The sequence below is a fragment of the Corvus brachyrhynchos genome, unplaced genomic scaffold (genome assembly GCF_000691975.1).
Source record: "Corvus brachyrhynchos isolate BGI_N302 unplaced genomic scaffold, ASM69197v1 scaffold83, whole genome shotgun sequence".
NCBI lineage: Eukaryota > Metazoa > Chordata > Aves > Passeriformes > Corvidae > Corvus > Corvus brachyrhynchos.
This window is the reverse complement of record NW_008238464.1, coordinates 806,262-822,485: the sequence shown is the minus strand read 5'-3', so window position 1 is coordinate 822,485 and position 16,224 is coordinate 806,262. Positions and strand designations below refer to the sequence as shown.

The window sequence follows — 16,224 nt, the reverse complement described above, 5'->3', positions numbered from 1 at the left end:
ATTCCTGCTTTTTTCTAGGCATGCAAATGGTGAGCAGTATCTCTGTTGTGGTTTGAGTTTCTGAAAGTCCAAGTAGATTTTTGTGGGCACTGTGTTTTGGGGAGGAAAATGAGGAAGGGTGGAAAGGTGGGAACTGCATCCAAGCAAGTCTGGCTGCAGGGACAACTCAGTGCCTTCATGCACATAAAATGGGTGGTCCAGGAATAAACTGGAGACTTGAAAACCTGCAGCTTTTGGAAAATGTGATGAACAAGCACAAGCAATATATCACTGGGAATTTTGGGCCAGGAAATGCTAACTTTAGCTACAGCAGTGCTGTGTTTAAAGGTTGTGGGGCCAAAGTGAGAGGCTCCTTGGTCCAGCTCTGAGTCAACGCTGCCTCTGGAAATCTGCACCCTGTCCTGACTAGGGGAACTGCCCAGGTAATGAAGAGGAGTTAAAGTCCCAGCACGTCTCCCTGCAGAGGGAATGGGCATTCCACCCAGTTTGAGCAGCTTTAATTCACCTTGGCCAGCTCTTCACTGACACTTTTCCCAGTCTCTCAGAAGGCTCTTTCAAGCATTTTGTGTTCACTAACAGAATATTTCCCTGCATTGTGTATTTCCATGCTGCAGCAACAGCCATGAGCAAGCTAAATGCTGATGTCTTTAATCTGCTTCTAAGAAGGTTCTTGTTTAGTCATACCTTGCCCAGGGCTACATCACAGACAGGCACGATGCAAGATGAGCTGATGAAACAGGATTTTTAGAGCTGACCCAACTAAAGTCCTTCCAGCAGCAGAGCTGGCTGCAGGACCTGGCTGTCTTTGCCTGCCCTGGCGAGGATATGCTAAACCTCATCTTGGAAGGATTTATGTAGTGCTGCACTTCATGTATCAAGGGAGACATTACTGCACAGAGCAAACACCTGTACTTAAAGCCACATGGAAGCTGCTGCTCAAAATAGAGATAATTCCTCATGCAGCTATATGGAAAAACCTTCCCTAAAAGTTAGTCTTTTCTTTTAACTGCTCTTCTTCCATATAGATAAAGCATAGTCCTCATGGCACTGTTGGCATTTTCAACAGTGGCTTCTAATTCTAGATTTTGAGATTTAGGGGTGGCCAGCCCCCTGGGAAACCACAGGAAATTTTAAAGCACACAAAGCACCATGATCCCTCTGAGTGTGTGATATACTACAGGGTTTCACGGCCCAGGAGAGCTGGACAACCCTTGTCTGGATATGGGTGTCCAGACCCAGAGACATATGTAAATCTTTCCCCGTTGAACCTCTTAAGCCAGAGCAAAACATTTTGCTGTTGTGTTTTTCAGCTGAAGATACGTGGGCTGTGACCACACAGAGTCTCCTTCAGCAGAAAGAATGCTCAGTGAGAGGCACATGGGGTGGCCAATGGAGCTGTTGCTACTGGCAAAGGTGCCTGTCATCCCTGGGGCAGTGGCCTCAGTACAGGTGCTTCAGGGGCCCCTTCAGGAGGCAGCATAGGACTCCCCATGGCATCTTGCATTGCAGGAAGTGCAACCATCCCAGGGGCTTTCCGACGGCCGGGATTCATACTGGAGAGCACGGGGGAGAAACATGGAGGCATTTATGCAATGACACAGGGGATTCCTCATGGAGCAGGAAGTTTCTCTGCCATGTTAGCTGTTGCTTCCCTTCCTGGTCACTACCAGGACACTGCAGGCAAATTTGTGGTCTCAGCCTAGTGAGCAGTGGAGGGCTGCTTGCCCTGGGATGGCACCGAGGCCCCTTTGCTATGGCTCCTGCCCTGGTTTTCAACACAGGGAGGAACTGCGGGACCAGTAGTGGTACCTGCCCTGGTCCCTGGCTTGGGAGAGCTCCTGACTGGGGCACAGCCAGCACGTTCCTGTTTGCAAAGCAGGTGCCGACCTACCTCCATCTGAGTCAGCATGAGTTCAGTTCCAACCCCATTATCCATTCTCAGCTGCAAGTAACAAACCAAATTCACTTGTGGTGCAGCTCCAGTAAAATTTAAGCTTGATGGAGTCCACTAGCAGGCAGAGAGGGAGATGTGCAGAACCTTTGTGAAGGCAAAAAAGGCAGTTGGAAAGCTCTGAAGATCCCCTTATCTCCCCACCAGCTGTAGGACTTCTGAATAGCATCCGGCAGTGCCTTTCCTTCCTCACCCACTTTACCACACCTGCATGGCCCTGCCTCTCATGGTTTCTGCAGTGCCTTCGACACATAGCTGTTACTGCACCATCACAGTGCACGGCTTTATCAGCATTGTTTTTGGAACTGCCATGTGTGCTCCACTTCAAAAGCACACAGCTTCATTTAATGCTGGACTGAAAAATGCCTGGGGCATACATCAGTCTGGACCAAGAACCAACTGCTGCAAAAACATGAGACTTTAAAAAATGTATTTATTTATTTCAAGTTTTGATGCAGATTTATGTTTATGTTCTATGAATTGTCACTCCCAGATGATTCAAGCACACACAGTTCTGACAGTTTATTTTAAGCTGAACATCTCCATTTACTGAAACCAGTATTCATGCAAAACCCTTTTATATAGCAACTTTAACAAGTAAACCTCCTCAAATCCTCTGTATCTTGTGTGTGTGGATCAGGCAGTCAGTAATGTTTAGAGGAACTATAAGCCTGGAGTGCAGCAAAAGGTGAGCATGACACTAGAAAGGTGGCTCAAGGCACAGCAAAGCAGTACTTGATTAAGTGGGTAGAGCCTTCAGGAGATGTACTGGGAGCATGCACAGACTGCTTCCCTGAGCAGTGAACTGGATGTGAATAAATGATAAATCAAAGTTCAGTGCAAGGTAGTTCAGGAAGTCATGTAATAGAAGCAAGAACAGTCTCTGTTTGAATAATCTGAAAAGGTCTGAGGAAATTTTAATCAGGGCGTAAGGCTGTGGTTCCACAGCCAGTGCAGGAGGGCAGCAAGAAGATTCATGACTGGGCACACAGAGCAGTGATGTATAGCTGGAAAAGCCTGGAAAAAATAGTGGAAGGTTGTTTTGTTTCCATTTTGATATTTATATGCCCAGTTCTAGTGCCGTGGAATATGTGTGAGATAAAATTTCTGAGACTAGAGAGCCAACCTGATAGAAGACTTCTGGCTGTTTCTAAAAGATCTTTATACATCCAGACGGAATTTTTGAAATGGATAAATCACTGAGAAGCTGGTTCCCATAAATAAGACTAAGAAGTATGGAACACTGTGATGCTTAATTCAAAACTCTCTTCTTCTCAGTGATTAATTTCATCCGGACTACTTCAGCCAGCAACGTCAAGCAGACACAGAAGTGCTTGCAGAATTCATTGCAAATATTTCAGTGTACAGGGGGCTGTTGCTGGTAAAAGACCAAACATGGGTATTGTTTTAATTGCCTTGTGGAATCTTTTAATAAACAGTTGCATGCTTTTTGTGGATTAGTCTCATGAATTTAAAGCTTTGTTTTGCCTGATATAACAACTCCTCAATTGCACCAACAGGAATAACTTTACAAGTTTATTCTATTTTATTAAAATCAATGTATACAGCTTCAAAAAGAAATTAGTATTTATTTAGCTAAAAATTTTCAAATATTAATAGCAGCTTCAAAATGTTGACAAGCCCTAAAGCCCAGCAAGTAACATGCTTTGATGTGTTTGTCTTCTGGCAGCTGGAGAGAGAACTGATTTAAAATGTAAATAATTAGTTTGCTTAATATTTTCTTTCCAAATGTGAAACCTATTTGGGCTTTTTTTCCCCTCCAAACTGTGGTTTAAATTACATTTTATTTATATGATTTTACAATGTATCTCCCAAAAAAAAATGGAGACAACTTGCTTGCTGACATCCAGCTGACTTGGTTCTTGCCTTCAGGTAACTGGCTGTGCAGGTTTGGCACATGTTGGTCTCAATGTGGCACGTCCTCCTACCTATCTGTAGGCACACAAGCAACCCTGCTGAGGCCACTGCTACATTAAGGTCAGCAGGATTATTTGGTTTATTTAAGATTAAATTAATACATTTTTGAAGGATTGCTGCCATAATAAAGATATTTTATCTTTCAGTACAAAGGGGTTAATTACACCTTAGGTATTCCAAAATATATCTCTAAGGATTTTTTTTTTTTTTTTTTTTTTTTTTTTTTTTTTTTTTATTTTACAAAAAATAGAGCAGTTATGGAGGCCTGATTCCCAGCTGGGGTTAGTCAGCTTGCAGGTATTGGAAAGGCTATGATGATTACAGCAGCTGAGGATTGAGATCTACAGTTTCCCTAAATATATGATGCAGATGTACAACTCACACTCACAGTGGCAACTTAACACATCTATCTGGCAGTGCATGAGCACCTCTCAGTCCCAAAGGAACCCTTCTATCCCTCTCCTACAGAAATAATCCTCGAAACACTGAAAGCACAACAACTAAACCAAATCTTGTACCGCAAAGGCATGGCCAGAGAGGAATTTAGGCTCTTTTTGAAAAAAGTAGTGTGAAGTACAGCTCTGAGCCAAAGCCCAGTGATGCTCCAGCCCTTTCTGCTGCCAGCAAATCCCACGAAAGCCTGTGGGACACCAACTCTGCTGTGAAAAGGTGCAGAGGAGTCAGTAAGTTCAGGAGATCCGCACCTGGCTCTTAGGGCTGCTGCAGTAACTGAGAGAGGGCACACGTGTGACATCGCTGGCAAGCTCCAGCTATGACCCCGTGACACTCTTAGACTGAATTTAACATCCTGCAAACCTATGAACTCTGCCCACCTGGTATCTGACACTGTGTCCTTCTGTGAGATCCTGTTTTACAAGCAGATGAAGGTTTCTAACCAGATGGCAACATTTACACATTTTGAAGTGTCATTTGATTTCTCCTCTGACATTAAAAGACACTGCATCTCCACACAGATGAGTATTTAGAACAGCAATCTCTGCACAGGATGTGTTAAATACAGCCAGCTAACCTTGCAAAAAAATTACCTGCAAAGTCATCCCAACAGTTACTATCAAGACCAAGAAGGCTGGTAGAACAATGAGAGATACCTGAACATGGAGGTATCTCCCCCAGCTAGAGACCTGTGCAAAGGAGGTTTCTACAGCTGAGCTGAGTTCTGCAGGCTCCCTTTCCAGTGAGTGGAGAGTGCTCTGAGGGCACGGGATCTGCCCTGCTTCAGAGGTGTGTATCAAGACTCACACTCCTGGCTTGTGTTGGCACCAACAGGGCAGAAGCCCACCTGCCTTTGTGGAAACCAAGTGGACACTTCGAATGCCCCATTTCCATCACAGTTATTATAGCAGAGAAATGCCAGCATGTTTTCAGCCAGTGACAAATGAGTCAATAACAGGCATGCTTTCCTCCACTAAAACCTATACATACAAACCAATGTTCCTCTTTAACTCAAGGGTAAAAGAAGGAAGTTCTGCTTCAGGTTCATTTTTTTCAAATCAATCATATGCTAAAAGCTGTTCACAGGAGACTACAATAGTGAGTCCCTTAGTGCCTTTTCCCTGTCCCTAGTCAATTCTAATCCCAAAATGCAGTTTAGTTACATGAGGATGTGTCATGTCTCATGAGGGTAACACATTTACAGGCTGACTGCTCTTACTTACATTGCTTTCATCTCTTCCTTTCATTGGCATTTTACAGTATCATATTATCAATTCAGCCTTTGGGAAAGAGGCCAGTGTATATAAATCTTTGAAAAAAAAAGATCCTGAGCGGATTAGCAAGTGACAGATGGTAGGCACTGTGTCTTACCACGCTAAGGCAATCCACATGGCAGGCAGGTTGCCAGGCACAGAGCATGGCACAAACAAGTTGTGGCCTTACACAACTGATGGCAAGAAATGCAAAGGCCATCTGAAAATCTGCAAAGAGGAAAAGAAGTGCAGCACATAGTGCATATGTGGTCATGGTGACCAGGTGTGAAAGAACCAAGCAGCGTTCCAAGGCTGGGATCCATCAGCCTGGCACAGGGTAGCCGCACACCCATGTACCAGTGGCAGTCTGGGATTTACAACCACGTGAGGTCAGCTCAGGCATAACCTCAGAAAGCAGTGCAGCTTCCTGCTTTTGGGACTGGATAGCCTGCTTTACACCAGGCTCAAATACCTCTGCTTAGCATGTACCCTCACAGCTGGTCATTTGGCTTCACCATCGCCAAGAACTCGATTTAACCTGGCTGAAACAACAGCAAAGGCATCTCACAAAATTCCTCTCTGTCAGTCCTTCACCCCACTAGCAAGCAGAACAGACCCCTTCAGTAACAGCACCTGTGATAGGGTTCCAGCACTGAAGATCACAGGCTTCCCCACCCAAACTCTACAGCAGACATGAGGCACCAGCTTTTTGCCACCAAATCCTTCCTTACAAACAAGCAGCAAGCTTTTTGTACAGCATGATGTAAGGCCATGCCCAGCCAAACGCCAACTACTCCAAGGGAAGGGCTGAGTTACAGTTAATGCCAGACTGGGAAGTCACTTTGCAATACGGATGGTCATTTATTTATTGTTTTATCATGACACACCAAATGCTATGGCTGCAATATCAGAACAAGGTGTCATTTATAAAATATCAGTATTATTAATGTGGTGGTAAGATACTGTTAACATTTACAGAGAGGTGTATAATAATTCCATAGCTTTGCCTCAGTGACAAAACACCCTGGCAAGCAGATGATGGATGGAATACAGTGACTCTTTATTATCATGGTTTTTCCTCCTTGATTACTGAATTGCCTATAATGATATCAATAATTGTTGCTGAATCTAGTCCTTTCAAATATGGTAGATAGATCCTTTGCTTTTACAGTATGTGTCAGAATAAAAGAGAAGCATCTGAAAAATAAAGATAAGGCATTTTCTTACAAAATGAGATGAAAAAATAAAACAATATAAATGGAACTTTCAAGTGTTTCTTTTTATATTTAAAGCTCTTATTTCAATAAACTGTATTTAAACATTCTTAAATAATCATTTTGTACCTTTGATTTTCTGTTTCACCTTTGGAAACAAATAGAGTAATCTCACTATAAATGTGTGCAAATAGAAAATATATAAATATTTTTATGGCCCACGTCATAAAAAGGTGGTCTCGGAATTGTCATTTTTACAATGATCAGTTGGGGTTCCTTTCATTTTGCCCTGCAAGTTATTTGAGCTCTCTTCTTTTAAGCCTTTGAAGTCCACATGCAAAGAAGAGCCAAGCACACACATACTGTCCTGTGTTTCATTTTGTAAACTGCTGGATGACACCTGTAGAACAGTCCCAATGTGACTGAACAGTGGAGTTGATGTGATCCACTTCAACAAACTGAAGTCTGCTTGGTCAACTGCTGTGCTCCACGGGAATGTTGTTCCCACAGGCAACGACTCCACCTCTGAAGTGCCACATTGAACTTCATGAAATCCCACAGACCTTTCCAGACTACTGGCTGATGAGGGGAGCTTGTTTTCCTCATACAACACAGCACCCTGGGGAGAGGCAGCTGCAGTCTGATCTGTTTTCTGTTCTGCCTTTGTGTGCTCTTGGAAAAGTGACTCCCTTGTTTGAGGAGATGCTTGCAAAGGAGTGCTTTGGTTATTAGCCTTAGAACAATCACTAGCATTTGAGCCAAGGCTCGGTGAGAAGCTGTCTGCAAAGAGCCGTGTCTGACATGTTGTCTCCTTTACATTCAACTTGGTGAGAAGCTGGGTGCGAGTCTCTGGGGACAGTTTACTCAACTGGCGTCCAAGCTGAAGCTGGGTTGGGAATAGTGTTCCCTGGAGGGTTCTGTACAGGAATCTGCAAGAGGAAAATGGGCACGTGAAAAGAAAGGAAAGAAGGAAATACCAAATACGTTATTACGAGAAAATATCCAAGCCAAAAGTACAACACAGAAAAATAAGACAGTTCTATGTGCTGTTCTTATGCTCTACACAAGAAAGCTTGCAGATGGACAGCTCTGAATGCTGTGCTAATATTTTGATTAATAACTTAATTAAGCAGAGTGATAAATCTGACTCTTTAGCCAGTGATCCACCTTGTGATTACGCACAGTCTTTCATCTTTCCTGATGAGGAATCGAAGGCAAAGGCGGTAAGTCTGCAGAGCAAGCCTCCTACATCTAGAAATAGGCAAGTAGGTCCACAACGTACTATGAGAATTTCTGTACTGTGCTTTTTGTGTGAGGATGGACTGAATCTGGAAGCAATACAGAAAACCTCACAGGGCAGCAAACCTCTGCATGGCCAGGAGGTTTGACCAACAGTCTACAGTTATCCCACTCCTGTGGCCTATGGTCAGGAGCTGTGGTCTGTTCCTGTGGTCAGAAGCACAGAATAGGTTTGACAACCTGACTTCATATAATCAGCTGCTGAAAGAAAGTGAGTTGGCTGGCAGGCAAAACAAAAGAGGGGGAGTGGAAAATGTTCTTGCTCTCCCAATCATATGCATAAAGTGCCTTTACATACAAGAAAAGATAGGAGAGAAGATACAGTACCTGGGCAGCAACGCAACAACTGGTGATATAATGCAAGCAAAATAGAACATAGGGTCTCCCATCAGCCTTTCCATAGTCCAGTAGGGATTGGATGGAGGATGGCAGACTGGGCAGGAAGCATTGTAAACCAGAGCCACAAAGAAAAATAAAATGATACTGAAGATGCAAGATGTCCAGTGAAGAAAAGTCTAGAACAGCAACCAAAAAAAGAACAAAAGTATAATTATTCTTTATATTCTGAGAAATTTGCTGTGACTTATTTAAATCAAAATTCCTTAATTTCTGGAGTCAAATCCATTCACAGCAAAAAGTTTAGAGCCTTGTATATTTATAAATTCTTATTATAAATACAACACTACAAAGCTGTTTGCAGATCATACTTTAAAACCTTCTCCATGTTTGTTTAAAATGCTTGCTAAAAGTAGAATGTGCTGAGGGAAAGAAGCAATCGTCTTATATTTTTCAAAGGAAGCACTAAGAGAAGAACTATGTATGTGCCAGTGAGTTTCTATGTAGGCTGTGGGTACCTTACCCAAGTTTTGGTTTCAATAGCCAAATGCAGGATGATGGTGAAAAGAGCTATTGTGGTGATGGGAGTTCCCCAGGAGAAGATGTCCACCTCCGAATCATAGTAAGTCTGTAAAAAGGAAGACAGAATTTAGCCCAAGCTGAGTTGCCAGTTCTCCTCCAAATGCTTGAAATAGAATGGCTTAAACCAAACACTTACAAAATAGGGGATGAAGAAGCAAACCAGGCTTTGATACATAGCATCAATCATGTTCATCCAAAACATGTGTGGTTGGTACTCCTGCATCATTAAAAAAAAAAAAAAAAATTAAGAAAATCAGATCACAATGAAGATCCTGGATATCTGCCAGGATAGGTATTTTGAGGGGCATATTTCAAGGTTTAAGGGCTTGGGGAAATAGCTTTGTAACTTTGCCAATCATTTAGCTACCCTGGGGGACGAAGCATGAACAGTCTACCTGCAAGTCACTCTGTTCTGGGATGGAAGTCTTTTGCCTTATTTTTTTTTTTCCTGGCAGAGGGTGTAATTTGAGTCTGATGCTCAGGCCAGGAAACATTTATGGAGGTGCCCTATTTTATGCAACTACAGTCAGACAACTAATGAACATGAATAAATGGGTTCTACACCACATATGCACAGGGTATTTATTGGCAGAGAAGAGAAAACAGAAAATGCACATAAACTTAGAGAACATCCACAACAATGGTCTTTAGTGGAAATTCATGCAGTGATGTATGCTATAAATATGTATATACAACATATATACATACACACACATCTCTCTAAGTGTGTGCATAAAATTGCTTGCTAAAACCAGTATTAAACTAACATTTTGGTTTACAGAAATATACAATTGCAGGGGTATGTATGGTCATATAAGGGACCTAGAAACAAGGAAAAATAGTTTATAAATGGCAAAATATTTATACAATTTTGGTATATATTCTACATGTCCAACAACTGGGTTCATGAGGTCTTCTTCCCTTTGTGGAAAATATCATTGCAGACTAAAAATGGGAATTGCAAGATGCTTAGAAAGAATTATGGTGTTACTTGGCCTACTTCTGAACTAACATCTGCATCAGTTTGCTCAGAGGTGTTGTGGAATCTCCAGTGTTGGAGACATTCAGAATGGACTAGTTAAAGACTTGAGAAACCTCATCTAGGTTTGAAGCTGTTTGGACCAGAGGTCTGGATCAGATGGTCTCCAGAACCATCTAAACTATTCTATAATTCTATAGGCCCTGAATCTCTTTTTGAAAGAGATCCTACCTGAAACAGGATTTTTAAGTTTTTAAAATGCCTTTTTAGGTAACTATAAAGAGAATATCATCAATAGCTTTAAAAAAAACCTTAGAAGGATCTCTGGGCTTGTCTATGAGAAATAACTGTGCTGTGAACCTTGGAAACTTCTCAGTTTGAGAGCTGAAGACAGGCAGACATAACCTCCCAACAAGCCTTAAGGCACTGCAAGATTTCTATCACCCTAAAAATGTGCAAGAAAGGAAGGCATTAATATTACAGATCTTTCAAGTGTGATGCACTGAAACAGAAGAAATGTAGAAAACAGAAAACAACAGATGAAAAAGACAGAATTTGGACTAATGGACTAAAGTAAGTTACACTAAAATTCTCCTTTCATCTTTCCAGGAGAGTATCTAGCAACGCCACTACATGTGTGGGGTACCAAATACAGGTGTACACTTGGAGGTAAAAAACACTTACTGTGTCCTCTCAGAAGACAGCTTTGTAAGATACTTTAAAGAAGACTTTTGCCTTCAAAACAACATCTCCATATAGATAATTCTGCTAAGCAGCAAGATTTTCCCACAGTACACAGTACCTGTAATTAACAGGAATGGTTTGGCTCCTGCAATTCCCTCTGTTTTCATTGTACAGTTCAAGCAGATGGGGACAAGGTGTTTTCAACAGGTATTTCAGCTGAATCTGTCATCTGTGACTACCTCTCTCAGAGACTAAGTTTATTGTGCTACTCCCAAGGCCATTTTCTCTTCTTTTTGTAAAGGGCTGGGGACTGAAGTTTTGAGTAAGTACTGTGAGGTTATTCTGTGAAAGCCCACACTAGCTACAAGGTGCGATCTGTTTCATTTTTGTGGTTGGTTGTGAGCCTGGACCATGAAGGAGGTGTTCAGTTTAGGCTGAATTAAATCATCCAGTGCTCTCTCCTGTCACGTATTAAAAATATGGCTGGTTGGGGTTTTGTTTGTTTGTTTGTCTTTTGCTTAGGTGTACTTTTGGCATTTTGACTCAGATAAGAAATATCACAAAATAATAACACTGACTTCTCAGACTGTATTTATCAGTCATCTACCCTTTGAGAGCAGGGCTGGTTTTCAGCTGAAACTAAAGATGTTCAGGAAAGAAATTACAGTAATCAAGAAGTTTTTACCTCCATATTCTGTCCGCTTTTATAAAGCTGAGGTACAGCAATTAACACTTCAGCTGGCACATCCTTATCCAGCACACCAGTAATCAGTTGTGGAAGAGAAGAGAAGAATAAATTAAAGAAGATCAGATACCACTGATCAATCATTGATGAGCCAGAGAACCCGCAGTAGAACTGGTACCAGAAGAGAAGGGCCACAAACATCTGAAACAGAACAAGCAATGCTGTAAATATAACAAGATAAGGAGGATCATCATCCCACTGCATTCCGAAACCTTTCTGATTCCAGTTCTGCAAGCACTTAATCTATGAAAGCTGAACACGTGAGCAATCCTTCTGAGGATACCTACTCTTTAACTCACTTCCTGATGCATGGACCACTTGGCTAAGCTGCAAACATCTGGCACACCTGCAAGACTTTGTGCTGCTGGAACCTCAGATCTCAGGAATCACACAAAATTAACTTTCAGTTCAAGTGAAACACTGAGGTGCAATTTAGTTAACTGTAAAAAGCTCTCCCAACCACTACTGACCTCTAGGTAAGTAAGTACTGATGTCACAGCACTTACATGACAACTGGAAGAACAAGCATTTCCACAATAATACCCTCTGCTGGCTGGAAATGTTTCAGGACACTTTTCTGGTCTACAACAGATAAATGCAGAGGTTTTTTGCAAGACTAACATAAGACCAGCAGCAGCAGGGAAGGTGAAACTGTAAGGTCTAGAAAAGTTGTCTTACTATTCAGTCTTTGTGCTTTGACATCCAGCAAACTAGCAGTGCTGTAAAGATTCCTCAATCTCCCTTACTCTTCCGCTCTATGTAGAAATCAGCTACATACACAGCTGCAGAAGGGTTGTTCATCTACTTGGGTTGGAGTCCCCCAAAAAGAAATAAACCACACAACTTGTTTCTTCTACAAACCCAGAGGGCTCAGGAAAGGTGCTGATTTCAGACGTTGATGAAGGATTTGAGGCCTAGAAAAAGATGGCCAGCTTCCTAGAGAAGGAAATGAATTCCCAGGCTTGGTTCTCCTAAAACTACAATTTTTATTATGCTTTGTAAAGTGATTAAAACCAGAAAACTGTTGCACACTGCTGAGGGTTTCCCTCCTTTTAACCATGAAGATGGGAAATGACATGACCTCTTCTTTCATTTCCTCTTCTTTTTGTATTCTGTTCTCAAAAAGCTTTCAGCCAGATGGAGAATGTTAACCCTTCATGAATTTTAGATACACGGAGGAAAATACAGATCTGTTCTACCTGTGTGCCCAAATGTGGTTGAAAATTAAACATAGGAGGAAAAAAAGGTTATGGAGTGCTTAGTCAGTGAAAGCTGCTTTAAGGAGACTAAGCCTATCTCGTAAAGGGGAATTGCCACAGAGTAAGAGGTCAGTCCTGCAGTACACAAATGTACATATGTGTGTGTATATATATTTATACACATACATTTATACACATATAATACATAAAGTAGATATATGCTCAGGCAATGTTTACATCCTACATTGAAGTGGCTTGTGTATGAGCAGCAAATACACCTCACTGTTAGTGAGCCCATATTATTAATTAACCTAGGAAAAGTTAAATGGTAGTATTTTTGTAAGCATGACCTCTAAATTTGTTTCTGTAAATATATTTATCTGGCCCAAACAAGACTGAGTTACTAAAGCCTACCCTCTTCAGTACAGTTGTCTGGGACACGGCAATTTCCCAAACTGTACATATTTTGAAAATTATTTCTTTTCCACATCCAAAACCAAACAAAATTTCTTGAGTAATTTCTCAAAAAAGAAAATGAAACAAACATGTGAATTTAGATACTGTTTTCTTACTGTTTTAAAACAAAATGAAGCTAATCCTGGACCTATTAAATTTTCTCTCTAGAGCCTTGCTAACCTGTCTTGGAAACCATTTGGCTCTGGCGCAAATAGGCAGTTTGATGAAAACACAATCAGCTGAAAATCTTCCTACCACCTCTACTATGGGTCATAATAGTGCTGTTGAAGAAAGCTACACACATAAATGAAATTTCAGCAATCAAGCTTAAATCAGATTTTTTTCTCCTAAAAGTTTATTTTGTATTAAACAAGTTTTAAATTTTATTTCAAATGTTCTCTCTTGCCTCTGTGCATTACCCCTCTGAAAAAGACAAAACAAATTTACATAAACATTTTAAATAAAAAAGGTTTCCTTTCTTTCCCAGCTAGATTGATGCCATGAAGATTTTTGCCTTTTCTTTTATACCCCTGTTATACCTTTTACAACTTCTGTATTCCTAGTGCTTTTTGCCTACATTCTTGGACTTGTTTGTCAAGCTGAGACTAAACATTTTAGAAGCTTCGTAGCTGGGGATCAGTGTGCCCCAGACCCCAAGGTCCTCTCCAGAACACATTCTGTAAACCAAGATAGAATTAATAAAATCTATAATGTTATACCCAATGTTGGACGGGGACACAGAGAGTCAGAGACCCAGAGATAGACTCGGTGGGGTGCATCTCGATGCATATGACCTGGTCGTGTACACCTAAGGATCCTTAAAAATAAATACCAAGGTAAAATCCCTTTTCCCCTTCTAACCATGTATGCCTCTTGATTTTAAGACCAGGAAAAGGCATCAAGATGAGACTGTTTTATAAATGTGGTCCCAGACAGAATGTCTCAGTGAATGAAGCATATGTCAAAAAAATGTTCAGTGCTGTCTTGCAGAGACAAAGTATAAAGGGAAGAAGATGAGCATGCTTGTGCAGGTAAAATTTTGTTTACATGAAATGCCTTTTCATCAAGCTCAGATATTTCCAGTCATGCTATGTTTTAGTTTGTATTTTACTTGCATTTTTCTCATCTCCACGAAGCCAAACATCTTCTTGGATAAGTCATTTGAGTTTCCAAATGGCTTTTGCAGCAACATGGAGTTTAAATTTTAAATTAGATAGGTTCTAGTAGAGAATGGAAAATTTCATAGTATGAGCAAATGGGGAAAAAAACATTTGAGGAAACAGAAAACTTGCAGAACATTTGCAGTGTAGCTATCTTGACTGTGGAGAATCATCCAGAATAGTCTCCTTGCAAAAGGTTCAGGTGCTCCTATCTTTCCATTTTTAACAATCTTTCCTTAAGGGCAGGCTCTGTGTCAGACATATTCATGTCTATATGCTGGATATCCAACTACAATTTTAGAGTCAGAAGCAACAAGTATTTCTCAGAAAGCTATGAAGGCTGCCAAAACACAGCCAACACAAAGAGATTTCTTCAGTTTCTAGCCTTGAGGCGGTAGCTTGTGAAAATGTCTAAAAATGGCATGAGAAATAATACTTGTAATCAAGGGCAGTTGTACCAAAGAAAATGGAAGATTTTACCCAAGCTGAACAAAAGCATCGGATGTATAAACAGCATCTCTGACTGCTGATTGCTGGAGTGTCTTATGTGCATTACTTTAATTTAAAAGATTAAAATTGGAAAGCAACTTTTAAAAAACTGAAACCCACTTTTTTTCTGATACTGGGGAAAAAATCCAGTCTCCTGCACACAGTTCATACATTGCCCTCTGGAGAAAACAGAGGTATGAGTGATCTAGCTGTCCTCTTCTGCCTGCTTCTTCATACACCTTACTCCCAAAGTGATCTGTAGCTGTTGCCAAGTGAGCAAATATATGTGCCTGCCAGGGAGTCCCACCCAGCTGGTGGTATTCTTGGTTGCCTTGTTAGGCTGTTTTCAATCAATCATCTTTGTACTCCAAGATCAATGCAAAGAGCCTTTGTTGAGGCCAAGGAGTTGAGTTGCCTCTGGCTCGATGCCCAGTACTGGATTGAGTCCTGTTTCATACACCAGGGAGGAAACACAGACCCGTCATCTGTTCTTTACCACTGTGTGCTTCCTTTCTAATGAACTCTTTTGATTAGTTGGAAGTGAGATAAATCAAGAAAAAAGCCTTCCCAGTCTCTGCATCTGAGATACAGAAAGGACTCGAATTATCTCAAGTCACTAGGAAATATGTACAATGATTCATAAACAATGATGAGATACAGTCAGGAAGAGAAAACACACTCAACTGCTACTTGGGACCAGTTCTGGATGTCTTTGGCATTGAAGACTTCTGTATCCAGCCAGCTAAATTCTGCAAAACTGCTCTATAAAGAAACTTTTCTTCAGCAGGGCTTGTTATTTGTGTTACCTAATTTGCACATTCAGCAGCACACTGTAGCTGTTATGGAGTGGGTCCCGTATTTCTGCAAATGGCAGCCAGCTGTCTTTCAGCTCCACAAATTTCTTTGCAGCTTATTTATAAACCATTTGAAGGCTGACCTAATGCTCACTTAGCACAAAATAAACCCTGGAAACATGTGGTGCCATAAAGCTGCCAAGTCAAACACTTACGGCATTTTTGTAGAAGAAATACAGCACCATGTTGGCGAGTCGGGAATAACACCAGTGGCCATGAACAAGCAAAAGCTTCTCCAAATGCCTGAACCTCGGGATTGCAAAGTCGCTTGCCATCACCGCCTTTAATGAAACAAAGGTTGGAATCATTATTGTAAAGCACCACTTCTAACACTAACAATGCATCTAGTCATCTTGTCAACTCCTACAGTCAGTGGAAGTTATACTCATGAAGAATGAAATTCATGACAGTGCTTATGAAATGCAGCTATTGCTGCATGGATTTGAAATACCCATGAGCAAATGCAGCAGCTTGGCAGGACATGCAAGACAACCCAGTCCTCACCCAGACGAGATTACAGCCTACACTGCAGATGGTGACAAGCAACAACAAAAAGCAAGAGGTGGGAGAATGGCTGGAAATTGCACTTGGACGAGCATGAAGGCTCCGGGTCCATGTATGAAGATCTTGGT

At 41.3% G+C, this 16,224-nt stretch overlaps 1 protein-coding gene across 1 annotated transcript in view; it reads right to left on the bottom strand.

Moving 5' to 3' along the window:
* Positions 1-6,432: 6,432 nt before the first annotated feature.
* Positions 6,433-16,224, bottom strand: part of ATP10A (ATPase phospholipid transporting 10A (putative)) — a gene marked incomplete at its 5' end in the record, with an annotated part of 112,515 nt that continues 102,723 nt past the window's right edge. Inside the window, 6 exons of the mRNA XM_017736966.1 lie at positions 6,433-7,738; positions 8,436-8,623; positions 8,968-9,072; positions 9,163-9,243; positions 11,375-11,575; positions 15,748-15,873. Coding sequence (XP_017592455.1) covers positions 7,033-7,738; positions 8,436-8,623; positions 8,968-9,072; positions 9,163-9,243; positions 11,375-11,575; positions 15,748-15,873 — 1,407 coding nt within the window. The remainder of the gene's footprint in view (positions 7,739-8,435; positions 8,624-8,967; positions 9,073-9,162; positions 9,244-11,374; positions 11,576-15,747; positions 15,874-16,224) is intronic.